Source organism: Corvus kubaryi, unplaced genomic scaffold (assembly GCF_017639235.1).
Source record: "Corvus kubaryi isolate FWS band 111438036 unplaced genomic scaffold, C.kubaryi_AGA036_p1.0 133, whole genome shotgun sequence".
Classification (NCBI taxonomy): Eukaryota; Metazoa; Chordata; class Aves; order Passeriformes; family Corvidae; genus Corvus; species Corvus kubaryi.
Genome location: NW_024580667.1, coordinates 7,677,958 through 7,693,404, shown reverse-complemented (window position 1 = coordinate 7,693,404; position 15,447 = coordinate 7,677,958). Strand labels below are relative to the sequence as shown.

General features: G+C 40.2%; 1 protein-coding gene across 1 annotated transcript in view; it reads right to left on the bottom strand.

The window, feature by feature from the left end:
* Positions 1-9,678: 9,678 nt before the first annotated feature.
* The window catches only part of TAB3 (TGF-beta activated kinase 1 (MAP3K7) binding protein 3), a 44,557-nt gene continuing 38,788 nt past the window's right edge, over positions 9,679-15,447 (bottom strand). Inside the window, exon 7 of the mRNA XM_042035653.1 lies at positions 9,679-14,246. Coding sequence (XP_041891587.1) covers positions 14,098-14,246 — 149 coding nt within the window. The 3' untranslated portion in view covers positions 9,679-14,097. The remainder of the gene's footprint in view (positions 14,247-15,447) is intronic.

The window sequence follows — 15,447 nt, the reverse complement described above, 5'->3', positions numbered from 1 at the left end:
ACTGGCTAAATTAATTCTGTATTATACTGGGGAGTTGTGAAGATCAGAAAAAAAAAAAAGAAAAAAAAAAACCCAATGCCCCTGTAGTGGATCTGTTCAAATTATCACTTACTTATTTACTTTCTGTGAGATAAGAATTAGGAAAAAGCAAAGCAGGCACAAAACTTAAAAGAATACAAAGAAGTTTATTAACAGACCTAAAAGGAAGGGGGAAAAAAAAAAATCATACCACACCTTCAGAACACCTCTCCTCCCTTTCCCCCTTTTCCCACTGCAAAAAAACAACCCTTGAGACGTTCAGTCAGTTTACCACTTCCACAATAACCTGTTCAGTTCATTTAGGGAGAGGAGTCTCTCTTGCTCATGCTATGGAGACATCTCCACAAGAAGTTCTCTCATGGCTTCAGTATCACGAGCCAGCCGCCCAGGTTGGTTCTCTGCTCACATGTGAGAGTCCCTTCCCCCAACTTACAGCTTTCTCCACAACTGCTTTCAAGGGTCCAATCTTGAGCTACTGGGGTACCATTTTAAGGTTGAGCTGTTCAAAACAAAGGTTCTCCTCACCCATCTCTGGGAGTGTCTTCATCTCTAAGAATAGAGGCCCTCCCCCTTCCCTGGGAGCAAAAAGGGTCTTCATCATCTTCATCTGTAGGACTATCTCTGGGAGCATCTCTAGGAACTGAGGTCTTCTCCTCCCAGTTGGTGCAAGAGTCCTCATCGCTTCCATCTCTCCCTGTTCAAACTTCTTATCAAATTACAGCTGCGTCAGCATCTGCTTATCTCAGAGCAGGTGCTTTTGCTCACTACTGCAGTCTGAACGCTCCACCCCCCATGCTTTCATGAAATTACAACGGGTACTCTGATCTATCATAGTCTATCACCACCATAGCTTTACAACAGAATTCCAGCTTTCAAGCATCTCCTCTTTCTCCTCCCCCAGGACCCCAGCTCTTCTTTCTTTACTTAATGTCTGCAGGCTTCATTTGTTCTGGAGGAAACTTACAGCACTAAAAGGGTTAATCTCACCCAGGCCCCGCAGCTGGAGTTCGCTTATCGCTGTTGGTCACATGAGCTTTGCCAGGCAGCGGGGCAGCTTCAGCTGAATCTTCAGCCACACTGGAGGGATGGGGGGTGTGGAGCTGGGCTGCGCCGCCTGCACGTAACGGGGCTGTGGGGGGCCGCGGATGGAACAGGGCTGCACGGCTCCAGGACGGCTGTGGCCCGGCCCTGTACAGGCCCAGCCCAGTTACCTGTCCCAAAGCCGGAAGCAAAGGAGAGCTTCCCAGGGTTTGTCCATTCTTAAATGTGGACCATATAAGGCGGTCAAAATTCTAAGTGGCTTAAAAAATTGTCAATATTCAAACTGGCCAGCTGATAGGTTCTGTCAAGTCACAGAGGAAGCTGTAAGCACCTCTTTGCAAGAAAATCACTTCTGGGACTATGTTTGCTAACCCATGACTGTCCCAAAACCCCTGCCCCCATTGGTTCTTCTTTTTTGCAGGTAAAAGATGATCAGGATGGTAAAAATAGCAAGGTGTCTATAATTTATTCAGTTGTTTTTATTTTAGGTTTTGGTGCCCCAGTTAATAGACATGGTGTTCAGGGTTTCTTTGAAAAAAATAATTTCAAACTTTCCCTGCAGATAGGGATTTTTTGACAAGGGCTTTGTGCTGAGTGTCTACTTTAATAATTCTGTGAGCTGTAGTAAAAGAGAGTTACAGTAAACCTGAAGCTCAACCCGAGCATCTTTTATTTTCTTCCAGTGCCTAATGTCTGTAATTTACATAGAATCTACTCTCAAGACTTTTTTCTATTTGTGAAAAAAATGCTTCTTTTGCTCTCTTAATGAGACAACTGTTTGCTGCATCTTGTATTATGCACAGGTATTGCTGACAAACTGGGAAAATTTAATTTGTAGTTTTATTTCTTCTCAGTTTTGAAAGATGTGATTATTTCTGTTGATTTTTTTCTGAAGATTATAGGTCTTCAGGTAGAGAGCTTTGAACAGTAATTATTCCTGTCAGGACAAAAGAGAGAATAAATGGACTTGTAGGTATTTGCTGTTTACTTTGATAATATTCAGCCTTGCTCTAAATGTCTTGTCATTATGTTTACAAGATAAAGTAACCTCTGTGTTTTGGCACCAAATTTTGCTGCCTTTCTTAATGTGCACAGTCCAAGCTGTCAAAACAAGTAACAAATAGATTGAAAAGGAAGCACTGAAATCTGTAGAAGACCTGGACAAAAACCTCTTTTTCTTACTGAAAAGAGAACTGAGCACATGAACCAATGAGACTTTTTCCATTAACACTCTTCCCTGAATTTCCATGATTGCAAAGGTGCTTTAGTGCTGAAAATCAGAACTTGCATTAATGTTAGATCTGATTTATTCCATATTTTCCTGTTAGATAAAATTAGCTTCTATAAATAAATAGACCTGCGTGTTCCAGGGTAATATCTTTTTACTGTGTGGTGTAATCTCTGTAAGTGCTACAGCTCAGATATTCCAGGAATGCACATGGAACACTGACTGCTGGACACTGTGCTTACTGCATTCTCATAAATATTGCTGTAAAGCATGTTAAGAGTTGTCACACATCCAAATCAGCGCTAGACAACTCTCAGTAAACGTTTTGCTCGCGTTATGTGGATCTAAGTTGTTTCAGGCAGAATTATATGAATATCCTAAAGTCAGATATCTTCAGATAATATGAAACAAAATACTATTAAAACCTGTGAGATTGTGAGATAGCTGTTTCATTTACCCCGAGGCTCTAATTTGGGGCAGTAACACAGAGGCCATACCTGTGACCAACTGGATTCTTGCTGAAGTTTGGGAGGAAGGCAGATTTTTTATTTCCCTTTGTAGCTTGGTTTTGAAACCTTCTCCTTGTACCTTACACTAAGAACTTTAATGAAATCAATTTTGTGCAGGAGGCTCTCTTTCAGTGTGAAAAACGCCCTTGCAGGCTTGATACTGAAGACATGATTTCTTGTGAGCATAAACTCATGCACTAATAAAGTAATAGTTCAGGTGGGGCTGCTCTACACAGGCTCAGTCCCAGCAGCCCCACAGCTGTTTGTGGCTGAGCTGATGCATTTCCAATGTGGGGATAACTGAATTTGAATGGACTGAAGGCAAACATCTTTTACTTTGCTCTTCTCTATGTATTAAGACTTTCCATTTACCTAGTTTAATTTCATGAAAACTGGTAAGGATCAGCTGGGCATATTTTATCTGTCCACAGAGGGGGTTATGTTTTCTTTTACCTCAGTACATTAATGGCTATTTCTGTTTGTTTCTAATTTTGATGTAGCAAAGAGTCTTTTACTTAATTTTCAAGGCTTGTATTACCTATTACCTGTATTGAATCTTTTTAAAAATTAGTTAACACATGTAAATCATAAGGAGTTGGACTCTGATGACCCTTGTGGGCCCCTTCCAACTCAGGATATTCTATGATTTTGTAATTCTATAAAGTAGTTGATTCACATTATATTGGCTTTCATGAAAGTAGATTTTTCTAATAGCACCTAGAAGTTGATGCAGGTGTTTTTAACACCATGAACCATGACTTGTTCACAATCATTTCCTTCAGCAGCTGTCCAATAGCTTGTTCTGAGATGAAGATTGTATAGTATTGATTTTGCTGTATGGGACTGATCCGGAAAGCAGTGATGGTGTTTTCTGGCCCGATGCCATGGCTGGGGTCACACCGGGGTGTGACAGGTTTGGGTTCAGCCCCTGGTGTGTGACACTGGGCCAGTGCAATGTTTGTTCCTGTGGTTCACCCCTTCCAGTAGGGAAGCAGCAACACTCTGCTGCTGGCAGAGGATATTGTGGGAATGCGTTGGCGTCAATGCTGTCTGCCTGAAGGTTAGCTGCTTAACTGCTCAAAAATAGCTTCCTTCCCTTGTTTTGTTAGGAAAGCAACTATTTCATTATCCCATCTGGGATTAATGGAACTGTTTGATGAGTCTGGTTGGGAGAGAGGGAAATAAAAGCCTTCCAGGCATTCCTTTGGCTTATGGCTTATCTCAGCTTTAACAAGTGACACAGCAGCACAGCACTGACCTCCAGAGAAGGATGCTGACCATGTTTGTACTTGGTAATTCTACTGCATCCAGCAAAGGACTGACGATATCAGCAAGTTTGCTCAGCACAGGGGCTGTGGCACGTGGCTCTTCATGAAGCTCAGTAAAACTGACCACTAAGCCCCTAGAAAGACAAGACATCGCCCTGAGAGCCCCATACCTACAGATCCAATGCCTGTCTCTGATTCTAAATTTTTTTTCCCTGCAATGACATGATCAAGATGCACTATGTCATATTCCAGAAATTTGCCCTTGTAATGTGTGGTCTTGCCAGGATTTGGAATGGAAAGCTTTGGCTGAGTGACAGCCTTGGTGTTACAAGCAACTACTGGTAACAGCCTTAGCATTGGCCGGGCGTGGCTCAGGTTAATGCCCACTGCAGTCTCATTTGCTGAGAACACACACACACTATAGGCACTGTAAACACCAGAAGTCAATTCCCAGAAGGCAAAATGTTGGTTTCTCTGCAGTTAGAACTGCACAAGAAGTTAAGAAGTGCAGTTGCTGTACCCTCTTCTACCTGACTTTTAGGCTGTTACACAGACATTGCAATGATCAATTTCTCATCAGGTTTCTCTTGGCACTCACACCACTCTTTACCAATTTTTCCAGGCCATTCTGGCTTTTTAGGATATAGGATCAAGTGTTTGGGCACAGGTAGAAGTGCTGATTGGTTTTAAAGACCTTCAGAACCTGCTGCACCTGGGCTGGGAAATTCCAGACACCAGCACAGACTGGGAGAAGAGCTCAGGGAGAGTAGCACTGCAGGCAACTTGGGGGTGCTGGTGGATGAGAGGCTGGGAGTGAGCTGGCCATGGGCACTTGTACCCCGGAAAACAAATGGTGTCCTGGGCTGTATCAAAGAGGAGTGGCCAGCAGCTCCAGGGAACTGATTGTGTCCCTCTACTCCGCTTTCATGAGACCCACCTGGAAAGATAACCACTACCAGCAAAAGTTAATACCAATGTTTTGAACACAGTATTTAATGTAAGTAACTACACCAAGGTAAAAGCACATCTTTCTCTTGATGTTCCTCACTATCACCTTACTCTTCTCACACCTGAACACTGAATATTGTAAATAAAAATAGCAACTGGCCGTAGTTCTTCACAAATTCTGTCACTAGACGCTTAATCTAGGTCACACACGTGTCTGTCACAGGGTAGTGGCCTGCAGGAGCCTGGAAAGGCCTTTGCCTGCAACTGGGCAAAGGCAGGTGGAAAAATGTGACAGCTGAAAAAGAGCATTATAACAATCTGAACATCTGCAGAAGTTAGAAAAACCCAGACAAGACAAAATTAATATTTGGGAGACAGTAAGTTATTCCTCTGGATATGGAAGAGGTCCCTCATTTGTCAGGGCAGAGAATTTCTTTCAAAACAGTTTTTTTCTAGAGCAAATTTGATGTCAGTAGAATTTGCAAGCTGGAAAAAGAGCAAAGGGGTTATCTTTCACATCCAGTTTTAAAGAACAGCTTTGAAAACTACTGGGAAACATTTACACACTCAGCATTTACTGCTGTAATAAACTCGCTTTCATTTTTAAAGCCAAGCATCACCATGTGGGAATTCCACACACTTGGTGGTTTCTATAGCTCACGAAAACATCTGTATTTCCCTCCTTGGTGCAGAGATGATTCGAGTCTCAACCAGAATACTTAAATAGCGTAGCCATATTTAGCATAACAGCCTGCCATTACTGTGCTGCCATGGGTATGATCCTCACACCAGATCCTTCTGCACAGGTAGGAGCAGATCACAAAGACAAAAAAGCAGAGTGACCACGGTTTCTCAGCCCCACACATCGAGAATACAGCTGGATTTGAAACAGTCAACCTCTCATGAGAGAGAATTGAATTCCTACTAAGAATTTGTTAAAAAAAAAATAGACATCATAACAAATCAGAAACACTAGGACTTTGCACCTCAGCCTCACTGAAAGGGAAAAATCCAAAATTAGGCATTAACTAGCAACCTAGGAAAGAGCAAGCAAGAAAGCACATTGATACAGTTAACTCATTTTTCTTCCAGTATTAAATTCAGAGAGAACTTGAAGTTCTACATGAATGAAGGCTCTTGTACTGGGATATAAATTGCATTGGCTGCCATTCCAGATTGAGCAGCATCTCAGAATGTTTCAATAATGGCTGTTTTTCATGACATATCCTGCCTGCACACAGCTGTTCAACACTCCAGGGTTGACTTTAAATGTTCGTAGTTCATCTATTTGGATTTTTGCACTTCTAAGAATCTATTCCATTTACAGAAGTGCTGCTGGAGAGAAGTTGATGCTTACCAGGTGAACATTCACACCAAGAACTGCTGTTAATTCGGAAAAATTTTGCTATCCATCAGTTAAGGAGCCATCAAACACACGGGGAACCTCATTGGCCAAAGCAGGATATATTTCATCTTACATTAGTAGTGAAAGGCGAGTAACTGGAAGACATGACAGAACATTTAAAGGACACATGGTGTCTTGTTTGGCAAGTTTAGTAGCGCTGCAGTTGAAAATAAAAAGGATTTTGCTATCACTCTCTTGAATCATGGACCTCAGTTTTAACATTGTGATACACGGACTGCTATATCAGTGCTGTGCATGCAAATCACTAATCTCATGATAGATTAAATAAAAAGCTAAGTCCAATTTACAGATTTTAAAAACAAAACCTATTTCAAATATCTCACTTCAGTGCACAACACAAGGTATGTAAATTTTGCTGGAAGTCGCTGTTTCACTAGAGGTAACAATTTTTACTACCAGCATTGGCTTGACTTTCTTAAAAGGGCACCAGGATCAAGACAGCCAGTCTGCTTCTAAGTTTCATTGAAAAGAACAGTAAAGCCTGCAGTAAGTTTCAAAATGACATGTATTTTTTTAGATTTTCTTTATTGATTCATGAATATTTATCTAGTTCTTTCTGTGTGATACAACACTGACCTGAGGTACCAGTGTTGTGAGGAGTGTGAACCTACACACAACTTGTTACCTACTCACTGCAGCTTTGAAATTTTCAGAGATTGAAGGATGATGATCAGGGACAGCTTCATGGTCATACAGCATTATTGGTAAAAAAAAAAAAAAAGGTAAAAAGATAAAAGGATGTCTGTTTGGCTTATGAACAATCAGTTTTGAGACAAATGGGGGTTGGGGGGGAAATGTAAAATCAGTTACCTGGAACAGTAACCAAGCCATAAGGCTTCAGGATCTGCGGTGATGAAAGTCACCCAAGGCTCTCCACCACCACAGCTCTCACCATGAAGCAAAGCAAGGGATATATGAAAACTTAATTGGAGGGAAGGATTCACAAGCTGTCATAAGGCACAAGTCCTTCTCTGCAAAGTTTTCTCAGACCCTGCTTACTCCCATCATCCACCTGGAAAATGTATTTGACTGTCACTCTCCCCGTCCTTGGGGGCTGGGGAGCTCCTCCATATGGATCAGACTGTGGGCAGTCACACCAGGCACTCTCCAGCACACAGGGTATTGCCAAAAGCAACTTCTGCTTTGCAAAGTCATTAGATTTAACCGAATAGGTCAAAAGCAGATAGTAGTAATTTCAGGTGAAATGAAATATAATCCCCCAAGCCTGGAATGTGCAAGACTGGTTCAGGATACTTTAGAACAATCCAGCAGAGAGCCACTGAGAGTTTGGGATGAATATTTCAGCTGTGACTATTCCATCACTGCAACCAATGCCAGAATTTGGCACCAATTGTACCATACGCCATTGGGCTGTACCAGTCTGGAATCAGAGTATCACATTCAAACCTATGAAAACCTTCCTCACCTAGCAGGTTCTTTCCTGAAGTATGCCATACTTTTCCTAAAAAGAAAACCAACCCCCACATGCCTAAACTTCTTTTCCTAAAACACTTCCAAAAAAATAAGAAGCCTTTAGTCAAAAGCAAAGCAGCACCTGCATTGCAAATCTTTTAATTCCCAGGAATTGTGGTTTCATTTCCGAAGCAGTAACAGAACTGTACTGACTTAATTTTTAAGCAAACCTGGCAAGAGAGCTTTTGTTAACTTCAAGAGAAAAGGACAATTAATTTTATCTTCAAAATGGAACTTGCAAAAGCAGCAAATACGTGCCCGGTTGTAAGTCTTGCCTATCTGGAAAATTACCTGCACAGTTTTTTGCAGTTTTTTTTTTTACTCAATACATTAATGTTTTGTAGAGAGACAAAATATTTTCTGAAGCAGAGTTGCACTCCTGAAAGAGGCTTTTACAGGTCTGGCCTGGCTTTACTATCAAACTAGAACACGTCACAGTCACAGACCCTCCAGCTAAAAATTAACAAAGCCCCTTCTTTAACAACTTCACAAGGCTTCCACAAAAAGTCAGGTGACCCATTGAGTACACAACACTTTGAGTGCACCTGTTCAGACAAAATCAGGTATCAACCACCTCCTTCCAAAAAGTGCATTTACAACCAGAGATGGTGCAGTAAGGAATACACAGCACTTACCTATTCACAGCATAGACTAAACTGACTAGAAGCAGCAGCACTAAATTCCAGGAATACTTACCAGACCACAGGACAAACCATCTCTCCAAGAGCCACAGGTTTAAGACATAGTTCACTGCTGCCAAAACCAAGTAATTCTGAGGAATAAATCAACCAGTTTTATGCAATTCAGGCAGATCCACCTCCTCATGACTTCAAGGAAACAACAAAAAATGGTGACCACCCGTTGTTAGACTGGTGTCTTTTTGGCTCTGTATGGTTTCCATTAGCACAGTATACTTTACAGGTACCTTAACTTTTGTATGTTTGTTTTTTTTTTTTTTTTTAATCAGTTTCAACTGCAATGATTTCTAAAGTGGAAAAAAAAAATTAAAATACAAACCTCTCCTGAAATTGTGATAAACTCAACTTAGCAAAAGGAATGCAAAATGAAATTCTTACCTATGTGTATTGACTGAAGTGCAGCAGGTTTGTCAGCAGGAAGGCACTGAAGAACCTCCAGTGTGTGTGAACACAGCCCAGCAGGGGAACAGCTCCGGAGATCCTGAGGTTCGAGTTGTGGGGAGCTGATGCCGTCGAGGCGATGGAGAACACAGCTCTAGAAAATGCCTGCACTCGGATTTGTGCTCTTCCAACTCTCCACCCTCTCCCAGAGCAGTGCCTTTCCAAGAGGCTAAAGCAGGAGAGGGACTTCTGTGATGCAGACACTCAGCACTGCTGATGAGCAGGAATCCAGCTCATCATCCAGGCTACAGCCCAGAGGTGCTACAGAAGATAGAGCAACTCCTTCAGTACCAACCTTCCACTCCAAAGTAAGGGAGAAGTGCTAAGGTCAGCCTCACACTCTGAACATGCTATGTCCTGTTTCCACACCAGAAGCTGCACTGAATATCCATCGTCTAAATGGGATTCCTGCTCATTCACATCCATGGGAACAGGATTTGGACCCCAGTTCAATATTCAGCAAAAACAAAAACTCCAAAAGCCCTGAAACAAACTTGCTATAGCTACAGGTTCAAGTGGGAGACCAGAAACAATCAGGCTATGAAGGCCAAAAAAGTCTGTACTTTTAAAAATGTTTCCTACTACATACAAAAACAAATGCAGGATGTGATGTTTGCTTAGTTTTATTAATTTATTTCTGCAGGAATCTGCAACTTGGAGTATGCACTTTCTGGAGGTACCATGCATGCATAGCCTCTGAATGCTTTTATACAATTTCATCTCTTAGTAATAAGTTCATTCACAGCATACACAAATCTAGAATGTAGACACCATATATACAGGATTAAACAAGATCGTGTCTTCTTTTTTTAATGAAAAAATTTAACAGGGTTTCACACAGCAGGAAGTATGGATTAGATACACTGGTGCCACCATAAATAAATAAGTTTCAAGAACACAGTTTTTTAAAATTGGTTTCAAAGGTACTGGAAATCCAGGATTATAATATTGCATTAACTCCATTGATTTCTGATTATTCCAAGAAAAATATTTGCATTTATGGACATAAACAGCAATGAAAGCCCCAACTGAAGAAATTGTGGCAAAACTCAGCCATGTCTGGGTTCATGTAAGATTGACAATTTGAAACGAAAACAAATGCAGCTGCACATAGAGACAGTACTGACTGTGAGATGTGATATCTGTGCATGTCTTCCTTCCTTGTGGGATTTGGAGTCACTGAAGTACAGAGCACATCAATTCTGTGGTACCAAATTGGCTGTTAAATTATGTCCAACCATCCACTTCTCATCAGGATAGTCATGTTCACATTCTAGGGTACACCACTGGATTTTAAAAAAAGAACTATCATCCTGATGACAAGCTTGTTTTTAACATATTTAATATTCTCACATTCTTTTTTAAAACATTCTTTATTGGTTTTATTTTGTCCCCATTTCAACTCAAGTATTTCTGTTTCCGTTTCAAGGGATTTTACAATCAATATTAAATGTAGAAGTATTCAGAAATTGAAAAAGTATTTAGAAATTGAAGGGAGAGATGTATAGCTGGGAGAGATAAAGTAACTGAGAGAAAAGTTGGTTTTTTTTTAAAAAAAAAATGTGATTCAGTAGCATATCATAATCAGAAAGTACTGAGACCAGCTCTTTTAAGAATTATTACACCTTTTCACCACACCTCCCATTTTTCAAGGGAAACACACACATACCACAGACACACAGATACACAATTCAATCTGATCTAAGACTACATTTTACAAAGTACTTCCTTTTGCTTGACTTCCCACCCCTTTCCTCTTCACCCAAACAAGACTAATAATTACATCAAATTAAAAGTAGATCCAAAGTTCAGGATTTCTTTTGGTTGACTATGTTCTGAATAATTTTCCACAAGCTCCACTCTAAATAAACTTTTAAAGAACTACAGTAGTATCCTGTAATTAAAGGGAATTCATCTTAAGAGCACAGTAAATATAAAATAAGCTTTATAAAATTTCAATGAACAGTGAGATCATTTTGAATAACTGAATGTGCAAGTCAGTTACAAACTACCAATCTAGTAGCATGGTTGAGGAAAAGCTCAGTCATTAAGGAAAAAAGAAAACACAAGTAGTGCATTAACACAACAGCATCAGCATCCCACCATTCTCACACACACACACACACACACGTTTTATACAATACAGTGCATTTTGTATGCCAGCTGACATTAGGGTTTTATGTGCATTCAATAAATATTCCATAAACCAATCTTTTTGGTATAATCTACAATTCAGTTGGGGTTTGAATGGCATCACCTGCTTTCAGAAGGAAAATGGATCTTCCAATATTCAAAATACAATTACATTCTAACAAACTAGAAATATTCAAGCACCATGTCAAGTCTTTACTGTTAACGTTTGAGTATGGGCATTTACATGTAAAAGAATACAACAGAAGGGTGTGGTGGTTTTCTCTGTTTGTTTGTACAAGCAACAAATGAGAGTAATTGAAAAAAACGAGGAAAATCATTGGTACAAAGGACTTATTTTTCAATTTAACGGCGCTCACTCATTCTTTCAAAAAGTATCTTGCTGTGGTGGCAGCCTTCCTTCTCTTCCTCTGGTGAAGCTGGGACTAAGATTTGCAAGTCTCCATGTATAGTTATTGCAGTTCAGGGCATTTTTGGACTGAATGCATATTTGCACCTCCTCCTTCAAAAGTAGCATCTATTCTATCTGAAAATGGCACAACTGTATTTTTGCATGACACCCCTACTCTCATTTGCTGACTGTCACTTCAGTTGCTATCTTTTTGTAATTCCAGCAAAAACAAATGCTTCTAGAACTTCACCAGAAGTACACATGAACAGAAAATTGAAATAATACAATGGCAAAGGCATTAGGATAGAAAAGCCATGAAGTTACTGGTATTGTTTGGAGCCATTCATGATACAGCTGATAACAGCAATGCTTCTGCTCATCTGTTTTCTAGTTCTCAGTTCTGTCAAACTGTCCACTGACATGCACAAAATTAGTATCTTTTCATTTCAGCTGACAGTAATTGACAGTAACATTTTTACTCCTTTCCACATGTGATGAGCTCCCCCCACAGCAGTGTAAATCATTAGGAAGGAAGGAAAACTATCTCTGATGCCTTTGACTTTGTTTTGCTCATCAGTGGTGCACAGTGATTGCTGGAGATCTCTTAGCTTATTTAAAATGATCCTGAAGATTTAGTTAGTGCAAGAACATATTGAAAAATGCCAGATAAAATATTGGTTCCTCATCTAAGATCAACAGTTCAGTTCTTACTGTTGTCTTTATAAACTGCGGGGAGAGAAACACCACACTGAGCGATACAGTCAAGATGAGCTTTTCTCCACCCACCCCTTGCAAATGCTGCTTCATTTTAAATAAGGATTCAGACATATGATTGTTCTACCACAGCTTAGCATGTTGTCACACATCAAGTGAACTGTGGTAATTGACAATATGGATGTGGCTGCCATGAGCTAAGAACAGCTTAAAATGAAGTAGTTTAAAACTCTCATGGTAAAGTTAACAGCAAATTTTGCTTTACAAAGTCAATTACCATAACTCAGCTGAAGTGCTTGGTTCCATCTCTGAATTGTGATGAAGTTATACCATAAAAACTCAAATGCACTGTACCAGCCTCTGACCAGCACACAGAACACCCTACTCAATCACACGGTTGTGTCACAGAATCATTCAGCTGCCCAAACCCATGTTTGATCTCGTAAGTATCGAGTGCTTTATTCCAGCAGCCTGAAGCATTCAGACAGATTGAACATCACCTTTAGAATACAGTGTATCATAGGCAGAAAAGTACCAGTAGGATTTTTAAACTCATCTCGTGTTCTTTAACCTATGACAAATATTTCCTGACCAAAATAGAAAGAATGCAGTGTGTAATTTTTCAGGATCTGGTATCTGCTATTTTGTACAGGCTGGTTTATTAATAATGTGCAAATAAACCTTTACTGAAGAGCTGAGTAATTATTTTTCAGCTAACTTTGATCTGGGGCACAAAGTACCTTCTGTGCTGTAAACATCATGAATTCTTCACAAATTGGAAGCTGAAAAGGCCTAAGGAACTGGGAACAAACTCTTCTCAAACACAACCATGGCCGAGCCCAAGTCTTCCAAGCAGAATTGGAGTAGCCTGTGTTTGGCATATGTCACTATGCTGCTGCACAGCACAGGCTCAGAAGGTTGTGTAGAAAAGCATCCTTTGAGCTTGGAAACACGACGGCCCAATGAAAGCATGCAGCAGGATTTTCATCTGCAACGTGGTAGAATTCATTCTTGGTTTATTACCAGTGTTGACACAGCCAGGTGAGCACTGTACAGGCAAACGGGATTGTAAAAAATTACCTCTGATTACACTCTCTGTAACACTCATACAGTTCCTCATTTAGTCACCTCAGGTCACTATTTCAATCAGCAATTTTTTGTAGACATAAATTACCCTGAAAAAAAGCAGCAATTACAAATACCCTTCTCCTTGTTTTTTTATACATTGCAAAATTTACCATTGCATTTATCTGTCTTCTTTTTCAGTAGCTTACAATCTAGAAGCACAGGGAGCCTTTGTTTTCCAGCTAGCTGTGGCCAGGTTAAGTCAGCTCTGGCTCTTCAGTTTTTCTGGTTAAGTGTAACACTTCACACCATTACTAAGAGTCCTATAATTTTCTTTTAAAAAACAGTAGTTGTGGGTTGGTTTTTTTTTAGAGCCACTAAGCAGTAACTATAACCACAGGAATAAACACCAGTAGTTATTTGCTTTCCTGCATACATTCTTCTCAAAATTAATCCTTTCCCATTTTCAGGTTTTGTTTTCTGCTTTGCTCACTGCAATGGGAAGGAATTTAACCCTTAATTTATTTATTTTCTAGTGCAGCAGAAGCAGAAACATCCTAACACATTACTCCCACCCCTTGCAATATGAAGATTGTTGACTGGCAAAGGCCGGGCAGATGGACTGAAAGGTTCCCCATGTTTCCTTCTCTTACAGCTGTTGGCTTGAGAGCCTGTGTTCAACCCAATGCAGCCCCTTCCTGAATTTCAGGTGTATCGTGGCATTTCACACTGTTCACAGCGATTTAGTGCTGGGTGATTTAGGAAGGTGCAGCTACCACAATTCCATGGGGCCCCTTCAAAGTCTTCATCTCTTGGCTGAGTCCGTGGAGTCTGTTTGGAGCTGTTCTGATGCTCTAAAGAAAAGCCAAAAGAAAACATTTTATTTCAGAAGAGAAGGGTTAATAGTCAAGACCACACTACTGGAAGGTCATCTAATTAAACAGTCTGTCTTAAAATTAACATGGAAATCTTTTACTAAGGCACTTCTAATTCAGTTTGTGAAATCTGAATATTTAAAGTGTTTCATTTCTGTGAAGACTCACTTAACCATAACACCTTAAAACCAAGAAGAGCACTCACCACTGTTAGGTCACTGATCCTGCTAAAGGTTTAACAGCTTAAAACATACAAGTTTGTTACTGGCATTGCAGCACCATCCTGTTAAGGAAAGACTTCACTGGTTTACACACAGTAGTCTATTTCCAAATTTTAAACTACAATAACCTTGCTTTACCTGAAGGGGAAAACTACTTCTAACTTAGTTCCTTCAAACAGTCTGACAAAAGACATTTTTCTAGCATTTATTCAGGCTGAAAAAGAATACAATCTAAAAATAAAATGACAGGCCTATTTCAAAACAAGACAATTCTTCCTCATGCCTTTGAAGCAGGGATGTATGTATATGAAGCAGCATTTAAGTCTGTTTTCATTCATAAAACCAGTATGTATGCAAATCACATATTAGGTCTTAACCCACAGAAACACTTAGTTTTCCATGTCTCCTGACACCACCTCAAGATCTCAGGTTATCTACTATAAGTAAGGAATACTCCCAGGATGTGGGAACACAGCATGTTACAAAATGTTAATATTTATTAACATTAACGCATACCTAGAAGGCATGGCTAAGATACCCAGCTGCTAAACATCTGTGAACTTATGTCTAACAAAGGCCTGCAATTTCTAACTGCACACAAAGTAATTTGCAGTTGCTGCCCCACCTGCTAAGAAATGCAGCAGACTGCTGATGACAACCTTAGTGCAAACAGTACTTAAATCTTCAGAGACAAACAAAGGAAATAAAAGTAACATCTTTGCTTAGATGCAAACACAAAACAGCCCAGAAGCTGCACAGTCACATTAGCAGTGCTTGACCTCAACAAATTCCTCATAAGCCGAGCAGTGTGGGCACTTGACTGCGTTCCATTGACTGGCCAGATGGCAGCATAGAGCACACCCTTGTCTGGCCACCCCGTCTGTCTGCCCACACTTTCAACAGCTGAATATTAAACAGTATTTATTATTTAAGAAAAAAACAAAACCCGATGTCTCCAT